The 18,254-nt window shown below is 32.9% G+C and overlaps 1 protein-coding gene across 1 annotated transcript in view; it reads right to left on the bottom strand.

Moving 5' to 3' along the window:
• LOC129801104 (cuticle protein 8-like) overlaps positions 1-17,159 on the bottom strand; it is a 34,451-nt gene extending 17,292 nt beyond the window's left edge. Inside the window, exons 1-3 of the mRNA XM_055845866.1 lie at positions 17,148-17,159; positions 12,618-12,818; positions 12,319-12,540 (exon numbers count right to left, since the gene is read on the bottom strand). Coding sequence (XP_055701841.1) covers positions 12,319-12,540; positions 12,618-12,818; positions 17,148-17,159 — 435 coding nt within the window. The remainder of the gene's footprint in view (positions 1-12,318; positions 12,541-12,617; positions 12,819-17,147) is intronic.
• Positions 17,160-18,254: the final 1,095 nt, after the last annotated feature.

Here is an 18,254-nt window from a genome sequence, read left to right on the forward strand (position 1 = left end):
GAAAGGAAAAAGAGAAACGAATTTAGCCTGATCCAGTCTGGTAGAATCTAGCGATGTCGATCCAAGATGATCTGGCATGCAAAGGAAGGGAGTTGAACAGGACAACCCCGTCGACAAAGATAGTTCGCTATAGCTGGTTAGAGTGAGCTCTCGGCACGAAGAGTCTAGGCACCCTAGAAGAGGCCCCAGGAGTCAGAAGTGAGGTCAAGTAGCGCCGACGACCCGATGAAATCAGACGAAACAGAAAAGAAACCGCTCTCTGACGGAGGAGTGATGGGAGATCACTCCTCCCACCAGAATGTTGCGGTGCCTAGAAATACGATCGCGAGAGTCTTGAGTCGAACCTTCGGGCGACTCAAGCTTCGGACAACTTATTTTTTCTCTATGTTCCTCATGGATTTCACCCATAGGGAAAACTGGGGCACCACCAAACACGGGGTACCACCAAACACTGCTTTTTTTTAATCAGATATTGGATATCAGAGGATAAGACCGATAGGAATTTATAGGCACTATAGGGATGCTTGTCCACTGAAGGAATGGTCGAGATAGTCCAAGTAGTTTAGAAATAAAAGTTAGTGTTTGGTGGTGCCCCAGTTTTCCCTAGCTCTTTTCTGAAACTTTGAGGCATTGAACTAGCTATTAAAATATGATATTATGATGGGCCAAATTCATTTATAACACATTGAAAAAAAAAATGATTTGTGCGAAGAATAAGTCGTCCGAAGGTAGCGCGCTTTCCCCTATGCCTTTTACGGTTCGATTAAAGAACGATATGTCTTTAAAAAGTGAAAACACGGGTAATTGTTTTCACTTCTTAAAAACTATTTCATTGGCCGGAAATCATTATATGAACGATATGTCGATCGTTTACGGTCCACTTAAACGCCCAATCACCCCTTTTATTGCACTAATTTTGAAGAAAATTTCCCATCGAGAATTTTACAAAAATCTAGATTTTAAAATTGTTAAATAGCAATAAAATAAACTTGAATTTGGTCCAAAAATTCCTCGACATCTACTTGTTATCCTTGGGCCAGTATGCCTTACAATTCGTTATAATTCATTAGTTTGCATTCGTTATAATTTAACCCTAAATTTAAAATCAAACGACAAATTTACGGTGAAGCCCCTATAATTAGAACGCCTCAATATCTGTGAATTACAGCGTAAGAATTCTTGTTGAACAACTTTAATAACTATATTCTTCGTGTTGTGATCGCAATCAAAGCAAAAGACCCCTACTCTCGATCTCGATCACTCAATTTGATCTTCAAGAAGTTTTTGCTTGACTCTTAAATTGGCGTACAAATCGAGTTGTTTTATTTTTTTAATAAGTCCCCCACACTGTAATTTATTCTTATTGTCCCCATTGCTGGAGGAGGAAAAGAGTGGTCATTTGGTGCCTTTTTCAGTTCGGACAAAGATCACTTGCTGCGTTGGAATTAAATAAATTTCCACACCTCATCCAAAGACCCATTTCTTGGTTAGAACCTCCATCCAATGTTAGGCGAGTTGGGCAATTAAACAAATGAAATTTTTACAAAATATTCCCAAGTATAACTTCCTTGTAGATCAACTCTATAAATTTACAGACCACGATCTTGCCATTTCGGACTGGCAGACAATTTTTTCTGGCTCCACCGAGAGATATACAAGAAGTTGATGGTGTTTGGAGCCAAATAGTTTTTTTTTTTGATATTGAATTTGCTGGGTAACAAAACGGTTTGGATTTGAAGAAGAAAAAAAAAGAAATCACGCAAAGAGAAGTTTAGCCTGAGGTGAAGGAAAATGATCAATTTTTTCCGGATTTAGGATTCTGTGCGATCAGTTAATAGCCACACCCTGATCATGTGAAGGTCGCCACAAAGTTCTCTTGCGCCTCATTAAGTTCTCCCACCTCTTCAGGTGCCAATTGAACACCTCACCGGTTCTCTGTACAATGAAAATACCCATTCACGTGGTTTTTCGCTGTGAAATTGAAGAGAGAGAGATGTAATTGAATGGCAAAAAAAATCCAAGGCATGTACTGTACAAATCTGTCGCAAGAGATCATGGTATTGATCTTGAAAATTTTCAACTATCCGCGGACGGTTTCTTTTGCACTTGACTCCATGTTACTCTCACTCTCAATCGTTTGTAAAAATATTAATATTAATGACAACGCAAAAATTAATGAATTATTGATATTTTCGTCACAACCACGCATTTTCCTCTGTCACACAAAATTAATGATCATTTGCTTCAATTTTTTTTCCCTCCAAAATACTATCAAAGATTTTTCTGAAACATTGAGGAAATTGGCCACGTTTCTGGTTTCAGGTTTCAACCTTCTTAAGCGCACCTTCTTTTTCTTTGGCTCAAAACAGAAGGCATCTCTGACGCTAAAGTAGCGGTTTTATTGCGTCTCATTCCAGTTATCTCAGCAAAAACTAAGATAAGGCCAACAATTGGATACGTTAAGTTCCTCCTTTTCAAGAATTCTCAATATTCTAAAAAAAAACAGCCCGTATAAATGAATAAATCAGACAAACTCACTTTATTTCACGTATTGCTCCAAATTTAATCAATTCCGCTTGTCTTTCGGTTCTCAGCATTTAACAAGGTGGGTAGATTTTTCAATCAAATATATACCAATGAGATTGAATTACCATACATTCATTGAACTTTAAGAAGCAGGTTTTGATAAGTCAGGAAAAATATTTCAGGCTACAATAAACTCTATGTTGATCTAGAAATAAAATAATGAACTTGTTACCCTTTGGTTTTGTTATAAATGACTTGAAGCTCTGAAGTAGTTAGAATTTATAAAGAAAGATCTTAGGATCAGATAGCTTTTAGAACCTGTTGAAATAATTTCTAAATTAAATTAGATCTCATTTAGGACACTTTTTTTTGTTCATTGAATGACTTAGAATTTTTTTTTTAATTTTTAGTAGTAAAAACTATTTTTAAAGTTTTGAAATATTTATTTTAGTTGTCAAAGCTTTTTGAATAAACAGTTTAAAGAGATTGACTACCTACTATGGATTTATTGAATCTTATAAATGCAAATTATATAGTGAATAATATTTTCTTTAAATTACTTTTTAAATATCCTTTTTCCTGAAATTAAAAATAAAACTTTAAAAATAAACTCCTTTTACATCATGTAAATAAAAATTTAGATTTTAAATAACATCAAATAATTATAATTAATAAAATTTAACTCCAAATTTTTTTTGAAAAAATTGAAAATCTCTGAAACAATTTAAAGAACTTATGACTAAATTTTAAAAATATAATTTTATATTACACGAAAAGTTTCAAGCTTTTAAAAATCTGAGTAAGTTAAAAGAATCACTTATCGACCACGCAGTTCGGATCTTCCTATTTGCAGGATGGGTTGCCAACCCGAGAAAAAATTGATTTTTTTTAAATCATTAGGGGAGACTGGGGCAAAAAGTCATAAATCGAAAAATTCAAAATTCAATATCATCCAAGGTAAAAAAGATAGCGGCTCAAATTTTTTTCTATAGATAGCCTCCATAGACCTTCTTCAATGTCGTAAGTTTCTTAGAATTTGAACAAAGAATTTCGAAAATAAAAAATATCGAAATTTTTAGCCCTATTTTTAAAACATTTTCTTTGCAGAAAATAACAATTAGGGTAAAGTGTATAATTTGGAATTAGTTTTACAAGTTGGACAATTCGCCCGTACAAGTTGGACATGGCATTTTTCTTGATAAATACAGTACAAAATTTGTTTTAAAACACAAAGAACCAAATTATATAATTAAAGCATTAAAAATATACAAATAAAAATGAAGTAATAAATTTATCAAGACGAAAAGCCCTGTCCAAATTGTACCATTGTCCAACTTGTACCACTGTCCAACTTATCCCACTTTACCCTACTACCGATTTATTTTCTAAAATTGATGCACTAGTGAATATTTTCTAAATAATTTGGATCTTTTGAATACGAATCCGCTATCTATTTTAGAATTTCACGAAAGTTCTTTTCTCCAGAAATCCTTTAATTAAAAATGGCCACTTGGGGTAAAAAGTAACAAAAGGTATAGAGCAAAAAATAACAAAAAAGCGAAGTAATTTCTGATGTCTCACGGCGGAAAGAAACGTCATTATCATGTGTCGCCGTTTTTTGTTTGCATTGGTCAAACGATTTGCAGTCTTTTGTGTGTTTTTTTTCTAAAATAGTTTGAAAAGCGCTTTTCTCGTTTTCTCACTTTTCTCGTAGAGAAAACGGTGTTTTACAAAGGTCTAGGTGAATAAATTTTCTATGAAAATATGTCCTCTAATATGAATCAAAATATGATAATACCCCATGTCTGGTACTATTTGCCCCACCATTTTTGAGAATACTCACAAAATTACCTTTTAGAAATTGGCTCGATAAACGTATTTTCTTACAAAATAGAGGAAAATTACTTTCACAAAGTTGTAGAGCGGTAAATTTCCTATAAAACTGCGCTAATTAGAAATATTTGAAGCGCTCGAGTAGCTTGTAAAAAAATAAAATATCCGTTTTGTGACTTTTTGCCCCAGTCTCCTCTAGCGTTTACCAATTATCTTGGTTAAAATATATTGGATTTTTTCATATTTCACTATACAAAAGAAATTTTCTTGTCACCTTTTACAAATCTTATTACTATTCATCTCATTTATTGAATTCCCATTTATTATTTTGTCACTCCAGGACGATATGTTGTTGATCTGATTTAATATGGATGATGCGAACTTCATAATATATGGTCGCAATGATACCTATTTATTAATATTTCTCAAAATAATTATAAATAAATTGTACAATGTACATGTATAGGTAAATGGAATACAAAAGTTTTAATTGGTTATACAAATATGCTAAAACTTGACTTAGAACCTATGTTTTAAGCAAAATATGGAGCATTTGTTTAACACTAAACTTACTAACTACTACTACAACTACTATTGACTACTACTATTGACCAGTTTAAAAACTATTTACAGTAAACACATATTTAAACTGTACAATTTCGCTATCCGACTATGAATTTCTTAAAATAGGCATGTAATATATTTTTCAGTGTTTAAATTTTGATTTTTCCCACTTTTCCAAAAGATAAATTTGTTGAGTATACTACACTCCGCGGTCTGTCATTTTTTGTTACTTCTTAAAGAGTTTTTCTTGAACCCTTGTATTTGTTTATAGTTTATCGTCTTTATTTTCTCTAAAGTCATTCTCAACACTAAAAATTCATGGAATTTTGAGTAGCAAACAAAGTGGACGGAATTGCAAGCATGTCGAAGTTTGGTACACTTACTCTAAATGTTGAAAATTGATTATTAATATTAATAGTATCGAGATATTGTATTACAAGTTAATCATTTTTACTATGTCCATATCCCGTGTTGGAAGAATCTGCTAAGTCCATTATTGTAGACCGCCGAGGAGCACCTTCCTCGCTGTGTGGATACTTCTTCCATGCTCCCGGAGTTGTTGGGCGTAGGCGGTGAATTATATTACGATATTAACATAGGAATATTGTCTAACATATGAAAATTGATTAAAAACATGGCATATAATTTGGATGTTGATGGGAAAGATAAGAGTTAACCTAAATACTACGTCGCTTCTAAAACTTATTTGTTTTTTACATTGTTGATTATTCATACCTGTAACCTTTAATTAGCACTGATTCAAAGGATTCAAATATATTTATTGTCTTGCAATATTGTCAAAAATAAGTGGTTAAAAATCCAAAATAGATGATTCTTGCAAAAAACTTCAATCGTTGTCACAAAATAATTTCGAGAAACCTAAAAATTGAAAATGTTTAATGTATTATGATAGGATATCACTTTTTTGGTTTTTCGGAATCATTTTCTAAAGAAATTGCGATGAGGGCATAAGTACAGATAGGCCACAACTAATACCACCACCCTATTATGGTTTACCTAAAGTTCCGCCCACTTTTTTTTAAGTTGCAGCAAATTGGGCAGTATTTTGATAAAAATAATAGGGGGAAGTGGGGCACCTTTGAAATTAGGATTTTTCACTTATTTTTAAATAAAATTGAGCCTTATCGTGATATAATTTAGTTTCACAAATAGATTGAGCCACATTAAAATATGGCTCAGTTCCACTTAAACATATGAGAAAAATCCCAATTTCAAAGGTGCCCCACTTCCCCCTAAGAAAAAATTAAAACTTGTGAAATATAATTAGAAAAAGGAAAATGAATAAATAAGAATAGTTTTCATATTTTAGTTACTAAAATTAAATTTTTCACTGATTCCTTCATAAATGCACCCAAGGGCATGACATTTCCTATGTTTCCCATATGTTTCTAGCGTGCCGGAAAAACTTTTGAGTCTATTATCTATTTTCTGTCATTGTAGAATGAATTAGCAAATAATACTGATACAAAATAAAAGCCAATTTAATAACGAAAAGGCAACCGAAAACCCCAAATTGGCAACCTACGTAGTTATGGAGATATCTCGTGAAATATGCACGAAAACAGGAAAAAATTTACACTGAAAGTGGTTGCATTTTTCAGAGATAAGGTCATCCCCTTGAATGCACCTATTTTTATTACTATTTACTTATCTAAAGATTTTTTTGCTTACCAAATTTCCTAATTGAGTTACCTTTTTTGTCTTATTTAAATGGGACTCCTTAGAATAATATCGAAATACAAAAGTTTTCTAACCTTATGTGATTTTTATAATACCATCGTTCTACAAAAAGTCAAGTTTAATTAAAAAAAATTGAATAAAATCCTATTGTGGGCGTGGCTTAATTTACACTGGGGCTTGTCTTTCGGGATTCTCTCGTAAATGTTCTGGAGTAAATGTGCTATGTGGTCGATATTGTATCATATTATGAGGCATTATCAGATATTGATATTAGCTCATAGAAGAAGAGAAAAGCTGAACCCTAATTGTCCCTTAATTACTCCAGGGGCGTGACCTAATTATTTTTCATTTGGCTTTCTGGAAGTATAATATTTATGCCAATACCATTAATTAAACAAAAGATATTATTATCTGATATTCAGCTAAATTTAAATATTGACTGCTGAAAACACCTTTTAAACAGAAATGGAATTGTAAAATAGGATAACAATGTACAGTACAAAAAGACTAATGGGTTAAGCAGTCAAATCTTGGCATACAATCTACAATCTTAACCGTTGTTTCCATATTGTTCAAATATAATTTAAATTAATAAAAGACTTTCCTTCCCAAACGCAAATACCGTAAAGACCAATTCAAAGGCATTCTTGGGGCACGTAAAAAGACCATATTTAAATTAATGTTTCACCTAAATGTCTTAAGGAAAGAAGAAAACCTTCACAAATAGCCGGCAATTTATTGTGCAACAATATGAACTCTAAAGTTCTGCGCGAGGTTTTTCTATTAAGCGCCAAATGACTGGATTAAATTGTGTTTTTACCTCTAACAACTTCTTGTTTCAAATTGTAATTATCATGCAAAAGAGACTGAAGTGTGTGAATTGTGAATAATGTCGGAGATCACTTGAGGTTGATCTTATTGTAGTATTTGGCTGCTTCCCACCTTCAATTGCGACATCTGAAGCTTGTATTAATCTCAACACTTTTGAGACTGATATACTCAAAAATTAATCTGGTTGATCGTATTTAACAAATACAGACAAAATCTGATTGAAGTTACATGAAATCAATTTTAAATGGAATTTAATCTCCAGATTAATTGCAATTTCGAAGGAATTCCAGATTTGCTCCTTCACACTCTCACAAAAGCTCACAAAGTTCTTGAATTTGTAGCATGATTTGTAAAGCGTTCAGAGATGCGGAAAATTTCTCTAGAAAATTTTCTCCATGGCATTTATGAAGTTGTTGGAAAAATTCCTCATTGGGTTGAGGAAGAAATGATTGCAGAGCTTAGCGTCATGGTTAGGTTGACATTTTAATTATGGATTAATGTGGTGAATTAAGTGTGAATAAATCATTCTAACACCAATAAATTATTCCAACACTCTTGTCGCATTAAATCTCAATTTGTCTTAGGAGAAGAATCCTAATAAAATTCTTCAAAAGAACCGAGATTGTTTAGGAAAGTTGTCGTGATTAATAGCCATCACATTAAAGTTGTAGAATAATAAAAATAATAATACAAAAGCTTTTAAGCTGTTGCCTCTCTTTCAATATTTTCAGTGATATATCTTTTATATTTCTTTAAAATTACAATAAGTGCTTTAAAAATTTTCTATACTTTAATTGAGAGCAGAAGAATTAGTACAAGAGATTGCTTTAAGTTAGTAGTAGATTTTCTCTAATAAACTACTAAGCATGTATCATTAGATATTACTGTTTTTAGCAATTTAGTTTTAATCAGTACTAAAAATCTAGGACAATATTTTACTGGATAGAGAGAAATTTAGCACAGTTACAAATTCTCGTTTTTAGTGGAAGAAACCATTCTGTACTCTCTTCAATAACTTTCTAGAAGATTTTAAATCTAGTACTCAAATGTACTAAAATGCTTTTCATTTGCAGAATTCAATAACTTTAATTGGTACTAAACTTTCGGCTTGCTTTAAGTAATATTATAAATCCAGGATAATATTTTACTGGATATGGAGAAATTAAGTACAGTTTAAATTTTCCGTTTTTAGTACAAATTTCCGTAACCATTTTGTGCTCCCATCAATAACTTTCTGAAAGGTTTTAAATATAATACTTGCATGTATTAAAAAATACTTTCATTTGTGAACTTGAACATCTAACATTTCGCGTAAATTCAGATTTTCTTTATTCAAATATCTAATATCAAAATGAGTACTAAAAATCTAAAACGATACTTTCTTAGATGCTTGACATTTAGTACATATAATTCTTAGAGATTAGATGGGCTTTTACAATGTTGGAATCAAAGCTTACATTAAATAAATTAGGCTAAAGAAGTTAACACATGATTGTACTAAAAATCATTTTCAAATTATAAATTGCTGTTGGTAGACACTTGATACATTAATTATTTTACAGTATTTAAAGTTTTTAAAAGGAAAATTATGGAAGTGAAGATCTGAGAAAGCCAATTCTAATATTAATAGAGATCAAAAGATTTCTTTAGAAGTAAACGTCCAATAATGTGTACACGTTATGAATTATATCATAACAGAAGAAAAAGTTAGGAAATGCTAGATACGAAACTATTGCTCATTAGTTATACTTTCAATTTAAAAAAAAAAATACATTATTGCTGAATAACTGAATGCTTGATAGTTCAGTTCTAAAATTCTTTACTACAGAATGATTTCGTATTTCGAATTTAATTTTTTATCTCTCAATTTCTTTTAAAAACTAAAAGTCTATTGGCCTTTTATGTTTAGTACATGCATGTACTAAATGTCTATTTCAACAGAAAAACCTCCATATATTAAAAATAATAAAATAAGTTAGTTTAGGTTTAAGTGCATTTAGGAAAGAACTTACAATTTATTTGTATTTCATCTGAAAATACAAAAATTTAAAATATAGTATATTACAATGAAAATAAAAAAAACTAAAGATACAATAACCTAAAAAAACTTAAACTTTCAAGATAACGTAAACTGCCCTCATACGACCGGTTCCTTGGCTCGATCGGTAGAATTATTCATTCAATTTATTTGTATTTGCTTTAATATTTAGCGTATGATCTAATAATAAAATAGGTCAATTATTCCATAAATAATACGAATCAGTGACAATTTCGTAGAAATTGACCTTCAAACATTCAAAAATTGACCCAACGCTGGTTGAGTCGAGGAACTCTGCGTAGTGAAGACACTTTACCTTATTGAGTTACTTTTAGTACAGGATTATTGAAAAAATCTTCTCAATGAAGTATGTTAAAAACGTTTAGGAATCGGTAAAGAGTTGAACTTTGGATAAAGAGAGCATGGAAGGAGCCATAAAGCTCCGAAACGTCGTTGTGAAATAATGAAGGATCAGATCAAAATCTATGTCCTCTTTATCCATGTACTAAAAACATTTTAGAGATACTTTTGGATAAATTTAAAATCAAATTTTTACACGGTACAAGCTTCTTGGAAACCTCTAATAAAATGTACAAAATAAAATTATGTTTTTTAATACTTTTATGACTATAAGTCACATAGACAAACATTTTTTACCACTGACAACTGTTTGATACAATAAATCAGATTTAAATAAAAAGTCACTTTTAGTACAGACATGTGCTAAACCTCAATTACTTCCTCTAAACACACCTTTTTATGAAATTTATAAGTCATTTTATTGTACAAGAGCTCTTTAATTTAAATATTACCCTAAAATATCACTTAATAAAACATATCTGAGGAATGTGTCTTAAAATCCCAAGAGAGTATACTAAAAAAATCTATTTACAGTCGCTTTCATTTAATCACAACTACTTAAATAACTAAATACTTCTTGGTACAGCCATGTGCTAAAATTTTAGTACATTCACGTAATGGAAACGCTTTTATGTGGTTCTTTTTGAAATGTGCTAAGTATATTAGTCTTTACAAATTACAAAAATGATTTTCCGTAAATTTTAAATTAATTTATTAAAAAATAAAAATTCTGAGGAGTCTCTTTGCAACTAAAAGTTCCATTAGAAATTTTCATTTGCTTTTGTTTATTTCTTGCACCAGTACTTTCAGTAATATGCCTTTGTTTTTTATTTGTATATTGTGAACTTTATTAATTTTATTAGTAATAAACCACAGACAGGAATATATGCAAAATGAATTTCCTGACCCTTCACTTTAAAGTTCTAGCGCCAAGAATTTTAATTGGCTCATTATTATTTCAATTAAAACACTTTTTAGTACAGACATGTGCTAAGCCTGTAACTCTTTCTTTATTATTTTTATTTAAATTTTCAAAATGTTTGCAGTGTAAGAGCTCTAAAAAAAATTATTGCTTTTTTGAAACAAAGAACTAAGAAATTAATTTAAATTTAAATTGAATTTGATTTAATAAAACCGCTCTGGGGAACCTCTCAAAAAGCCCGAGCGATAAAAGCTCAATTTATTTCCAGGCTCAGCAATTAAAAGCCAATTCCACTGAAACTCCATTAAATTTTCCTTCCTTGAAAAGTGACTTTGTTACCAACAATTTAAGAGCCACTCTCTTCTTAAATTCAAATGTTATTTTATGTCCGAGTGGGTGGTGTTGATCTCATTTAAATGGATCTAGAGCTCTCCCTGATCTTTTTTTCTATCTATCTGTATCCATCGGGCCCTGTTGCATTGAAAAAAAAGACCATGGCTAAGTGAAAAGTGAGAATGTTTAGTGTTTCTCAGGTTAATGCTCGTTCTTATTCTTGGTGTACAGAAATAGGAGAACGCTGTATCCGGAATTGTGTTGTTTATTGCGTAGGTTGATACTCGATTGTCCTCCTCCACTTGCTCAATCAAATGATGTTGTCTTGATTACAAGAAAAAAAGGCCAAGCATTGTCCAAGACTGTTTTTTTTTCCTTAAGGCAAGTGACTCATTTTGCAAAGTAATATCATCAAGAAAATCCATATAGTTTCAAGCAGAAGTTTTGCCTGATTTTGGGCACTTTTTGAGGTTAAGTGGATTGGCGCCAAAATACCAAAAGTTGCTGAATATGAAGCAATTTCTCTCAAATTGTAACAACTTCCTTAGTGCCGCAGGCTGTTCTCACCATTAAAAAAGCCTTTCATTTTTGATTGCTTCTTGTAAATTAACGCGTGATTGCAATAAAAACAGAAGGATTATAATTAATTAGACATCTCTTTTATTATACCTTCGTTCATTTACAAAATACAGTGGCAATGCAAATTCTTACATCTATAGGCATGTCTTTTTTTCGAGAAAGTTTTCGCGGAGAAATAGCATGAGAGAGGAAGGAAATGAAATTTAATTGATTATATATCTTTTCTGCCACCAACTGACTTTGTGACAAATCAGATATAGTGGGAAAAATCTTTGATTTGAGCCATACAGAGAGGAGTACAGCTCATGGTTTTTTTTTATCACAGAAGTCTTGCTGAATTGAATGATAAAATGACGAAGATGGATTAATTTGTCCGTTTTTTAAATACATTCGTTTTGTCTTTTATAATGCAGTATTTTTTTTTCATTTCTTTTTGGTATCGAGCAATCGCCTTCAACAGTCAACAGGTGAAGCTCTCGAAGATGTTTTCGCGAGATTCAAATTAAAAACATTATTATCAACAACTAAGCATAAACGTTAAAGTCTTCAAGAGGAGTTACGAAGTTAATGCGAAATTCTTGGGTTTGTGACTAAGAATGCTTGCTTGGAGGGGCAGGGAAGGAGGAACTCAGTAGTGATCGTGATGATCGTGCAGAGCCTTTGTGGTATGAACGACAGCGTTGAAGCCATTGTGTTTGTCGGCGGTGTAGTCAACAGTACGGACTGAACCATCGGGCTCCACCAGGGAGTACTGGCCCTTGACTACATCACCATCGCGGGTCTCGTGCTGGGACTTAACATCACCGGTGTGGAAGTCGTTAACTCCATACTTGAAAGCATACTTAGGGGGAGCCTAAACCAAGAAAGATGTATCGAAGATTTAGCCTTTGATTCTCAGTCTTGTCGGGGTACCCGAACTAAGTTACTTACGTAGTAGTCAACGAGCTCGTCTTCGTGGTGTCCGTGTCCGTAATCGTGGTGTCCGTCGAGGGAGACACGCTCGGAGGCAAGGTGTCCATAGTCAGACTCGTAGCTCACTTCATGGCCTTGCTCCTCTCCACCGTAATGGTAGCCAGAATCGTATCCAGGGTAGCCGAGGACCATTGTAGCGGCAGCAGCGAAAACGAAGAACTGCAAGGATATAATAAATTTCGAATTAATTAAGGCTTGAGTACTTCACACGAATAGACTTTATGCTGGAAGAAAGATTCCCCGTAAAATCTATGCAAGCCATTGTTAGGAGACTTCGACATCGCGGCAGACTTAGGACAAGGTGGCTGAATTAAATTCAGAATGTTGTCTTGGAGCGCCTTGGGATCGAATCTGAACATCTTCCTGAAGTAGTAGAAGATCGACAGGCATGGTCTGCCAAACTTGATGTAATGGACCCGCGACCCCAATAGGGAGGTGGTTAAAAATGATGATGACGATTAGACTTTATGCTGGACCTTGAGCTCAATCGAGTAACCCAATACGGGCTTAAGGCTTAAGGTTTACTCATTTGACTTAACCTCTCCAATTTTTCATCAGGCAAGACTGTTGGGAAATTTTTGATTGAGAATTGTATATTAAGAGAAAATGGTCCATTATTAGGAAATCGGGATAATTCTTCAGTATGAGACATATGTAACAGTAACGAGTCCTTATTCATTTTTATGCTGGTCACATCTACGGTTTAAGCCGAGAGTCTTCTTAATGTAATTATGTTATCTTGGGGCTCGGAACAATCAAAATTTCGGTCTCCAAAACCCAGGACACAGAACTCGGTACTCTCCCTTTCACATGCTTTCCTAGACTGCCCCGTTCTTCACATGAACGCTCTCTTTTCGGCCATTAATTTAGTCCTTAAAATAATAATTAGATTATATTCCAATAATTTTTCCAGTAAGCCATCTCTCGGCTTAAACCATAAGCCTGCCTGGGGCATAAGACCTTCATTTGGTTGTAGCACCGGTCAAACAAGTACATACATAATAACTAGCACAATTTCTAGCAAAATTTTAGTTCTAGCAAAATTCAAGAAAGGATGGGTTTGGTATGGAATTTATATCAGTAAAGCCCATTGTGTAAACCTATTTCCAATGAATTGTATACGTTTCCAAAAGTCCTGACTGTTATAAACGTTACTATTCAAATCCTTCCTGGGCCGCTTCTAAGCCGTTGCGTTGTCATTGCCTTTTGGGTCTTTGTCACTGTCTAACTATTAGGGAGAGCCATGAGAGGCAGTCCGGTCTAGAGCTTTATAGAGAAGAAGGACTTGTGGTCTTGGATCTCTCAGGGAAATCTGGCTGGGTGCTAGAAAATGTGGCAGCTAATTGCTTAAGAGAGCTCAATCCATATCACCCCTTTCAGAATCCGACCGGTAGTTTACATTAGAATGTGTATCAAGCACCTTCAATACCAGAACATTTTTGACGAGTTGTAGGAGATTCGAACCTAGGACACACGATTTGTGTAGCAGTATAACGGTTAACCCATTGCGTACCAGTTTTAACCGTTTAAGGACGAGAAGATCAAAAATTGGGGGTCAAAAAAAATCATTTTTTCTAACTTTTTAGACCAAAATACAACTTTAGAAGGCCGTAAGAAAAATTTCATTTTTGGGTCACCGGTGACCCAATTGTCCTTAAAAGGTTAAGCTTTATCTAACTAAATTCAGACGGTTTTCGATCTAGATTTTTTTATAAATTAAGGCTCATTGAATATTAACTCAACTTATGAAGGAAATCAACTTATAAAGGAATAACTTCCTTTCCTATTAATTAAAAAAAAATTGAATTTCCAATTAATTAGAAACTATTTGAGTTAAAATTCTAACAGGGTCAAAGTCTGTAGCCGCTGTTTAAATATTTGAAAAAAATTAGAAATATTAGAAATGTTAACAAAAGCACTTGTAAATTTCGTCTTGAAAATTATCTATTCCTCTCCTTAGTAAATTAAAAATATTGATAGTTTAAGTTTAAACATAAAACACAAGATACGTCCCTATTAGATAGCGTGGCTAAAATGAATCACATTAAAGAAATAATAAATAGGAGATAAGAGAAAAACACAGCAATGGTTGCTGAAGTGTTCTTGGTCTGAAAAATTGTAGTGATACCTTCCTAAAACTTTCTAGCGCCAGGATAAATGGAGTTCAGTAAAATCATCCCCCTCTAATAAATAACGATTAAGGTAATCACTTCGAGACAGGCTCCCAGGTTCAGAAGCTTAAAGGGTAAAGTTCAGTATTTCAGGCTTACAGAAGTAATCTGACTGAAGACAACTGATAGACAACTGACAGCTTTTAGATAAATTAATGAAAATAATATGAATTAATCAGTATACAACTGTCCTTCAAAATTAACAATTTAACTTAAACCAAATGGTTTTGGTTTTAAGATCAGGAATTATCGGAATTAAAGATAAGGAAAAAGGATGATTCTGTTTGTGATTAAAGGATTACCTATGAAAATCTATCTATGAAAAAAATGAAAATTAATTTATTGATATTTTGAGGTTAAAAAATAGAAGATCGGACACTTAACATTGGGGTTGAACCAGAAATCATTGGTTAAATGAGGGAAATATTCTAGTGCGAGAAAAGAAATTTTGAAAACATTAAATTCTCAAAAAAATATTAAAAAAGAAATTATTAAAATTTAAGAATTTTATATAAAACCAGTAGGGGAGGGCTTTCTGGCATCGGACATACTTTGGCTTCGAAGATTTCATAATTTTCCGATATTCCTTTAAAGAATCTGACCTATTTTTTTTAGGAAATCTGTGACTCAAGATTGGCTATTAAAATATATTGCTATTAGGCCAGATTCATTAAAGGAATATGGGAACAGTATGAAATGTTCGAAACCAGATTGTGTGCTAAGCCTGAAAGCTCCCCCATAGATAAAGAGCATATAAATTTTTAGAATGCAGTAAAATACGATTTTAACATTTCTAGTCCTATATAACTTAAAAAAGTAGTTCAGGTAAAAGGCAAATTTTATCTTTAAGAATGATACGTTAAAAGTTTCCGGTTTTGAAGTAAAATCTAATACTCAATCTTACAAACTAAAATTTTGGAATTTTCGTTTTTGAAATACTTTTACAAGTTTCGCTAACCGTTTTAAAACCGTTAAAAACAATGAAAATTGTAATTATCGAATTACGTTTTTAAAAAATTAATAAGGTTTTTGCGAAAACCTATTGACTGTCTTTGAATTTTAGATTGATTAACAGTAAGATGAAAATTAAATACAATTTCTGACTTTATTTTGATCATTTCTTTATAAACTTTATACGAAAAGCTTTGAGTGAAAAACTATAGAGGCAATATATCCAGTGAAACTTTTCTACCGTTTGGCTGCGAAGGTTAGTTGAAACATTGAGAAAAAAACGTAGACCTTAAATAAATTATTATTTTTATCTACTCTAAATTGACCGAATGTTTCCGATTTACGAGCATTTTATCAAAACAAATTTTCAATGACAATCCAGATTTTCGATTCAGAATTTAAAAATGATTCATTTCGTGATCAACTGTAAACCTCTAAAGGACAAAACGGTCAAAACCTTTTTATTTTCCAAATTGTCCAAATTAATTTTAAAGTAAATTCAAATATGGTGTAATTCTGTCCTGAGATTTTGAATTTAAAGTCCAGGATTTCGAAATTACTAAGAGCATACAAGAAATATAATCAAAATTAAACCCGGACATTTACTTTGAAATCACAAACGTAAGTTTTCGATACCGAAGGTATTTTTCAATCTAACGGATTTTATCGGTCAAATTAAAATTTTCATTTATCCAAATACGTTTGAAAGTCGGCCCATTGTCTTAATCCAATGATCTCCAATTCAACTCAACCACAGCGATTGAACAAAGTTAGATGTAAATCCATCACCCAATGATCCCGGAAATGTCTCTGGCTTTTCATGATCGCAATTGCACTTTTCCACTTGCAATCGGTTGAAATGAGCAATTTCTGCGGAAACACTGCCAAGTGAAAAGACTTTCAATTTTTTTTGTCAAGCACACGCTCTGAATCCGTGGCCTTCAAGGCATTTTCAAAACACTTCTTGAGCTGGCGTCTCCCCATGTTGAGATAGCCAGAAGAGGCCAATGAACATACAACATGCCCCACGAACGAGTTTCGAGTCAAGTTCACTTTCATTTGCTCAATCGCACGCGCAACATTGTGAGTAATAATTTCATCTTTGGTGGAGAGGCTCCTTAATTGCCTTTCGTGTTGCACCAAGTTGGATGGCTCTTACTGGTGCACTTTCTTGGGATGCTTGCACGAGAAATCACACACCATTGAGCCTAGAGGTTTAAATCCATTCTCTCCGATTTTAGGAAGTGTCTCAGTTGTTTATCTGCCTGATTTACCTGGCGCAATATTTGCGCATCAACAGGTGCTCTTCATTAAATTAATGTGCTCAACACTCACGAATCACGCATCATTAGACCCGCGGTATTACCTTGAACACCATCTTGATGGATTGATTTATGATTTGTGGGAGGATGAAAAAGAAAGTAAAGTTGTTGTTGCACAAAATATAAAAAAACAGCTGAGGAGTAATCCAAGAACTTGTGTTTTCTTCTTCACTTCACAACTTTCAAGCACTGAATGATGATGGTAGATGGTAACCTGGCGTCTTATATACTTTTTACCCAAACGAAAGAAAGCGAAATCCCATGCTAAACTCTCCTCACCTGTTGGGGCGTCCGAAGAAATGGCCCCTGACCATAGGTGGGGTATGTTTCTTACACGGTTTTGCAGCTTCAAAATTACCCAGTCTTTCACTCCCTCTCCCAATAAAACATTGTTTTATTGCTCGAACTTCACGGAGAGAGCAATACATTTAATCTATTTATTTTTCAATAGCTTGAAACTTCCGCCCAAACCCCTTTTCCTCAACAGATTTAATTTTAACGCACAATTTTGATATTTTGAAATTTGATGAAAATATAGACTGAGTTTTCCATTTATTAGATCCAGAGGTCTAACATTAGCGATAACGATTATTAGGTCATCGAAGGACTCTTAAAACTAGAAATCTTCTAGAGAAATTGATTTACAGTAGAGTCTCTCAAATCTGAATCTCTTAAATTCGAACGCCGTTTGGATTCAAAATGTCATTTGTGAGGTTATGTTAGAAAGTTCGTATTCTAGGTGAATGAAAATCATATTTATGTGCTTCTTCCTGAATGTTTGCATACATTATTATTGTATAAAATGAAAAGGAAGTATGTTACCACTAAAACTTGCGAAAAAGTGCGAAAACTTGATTCAAAGTACAATTTAATCTTACACAAATTTCGTTATTTTTGAAAAAATCGTTCGAATTTGGGAGGTGAGAAATGTCAAAAATACCCCCCGAGCGTTCGAATTTAGGAGACTCTACAGTAATTCAAGAAACACTGTCTTCTGTGTGATTTAATCCGAAAATTTGCTTACATTAATCCTTGATTTTTCAAACCCTTGCAAGTAACGTTAGGACTCAAATAGACTCAGGCTGATCCTTAAGAATATTTAGCCTGTAAAATTTGGCATTAAAGGATTAAGTAAAGGAAATTTATGTAAA

The sequence above is a fragment of the Phlebotomus papatasi genome, chromosome 2 (assembly GCF_024763615.1).
Source record: "Phlebotomus papatasi isolate M1 chromosome 2, Ppap_2.1, whole genome shotgun sequence".
Taxonomy (NCBI): Eukaryota; Metazoa; Arthropoda; class Insecta; order Diptera; family Psychodidae; genus Phlebotomus; species Phlebotomus papatasi.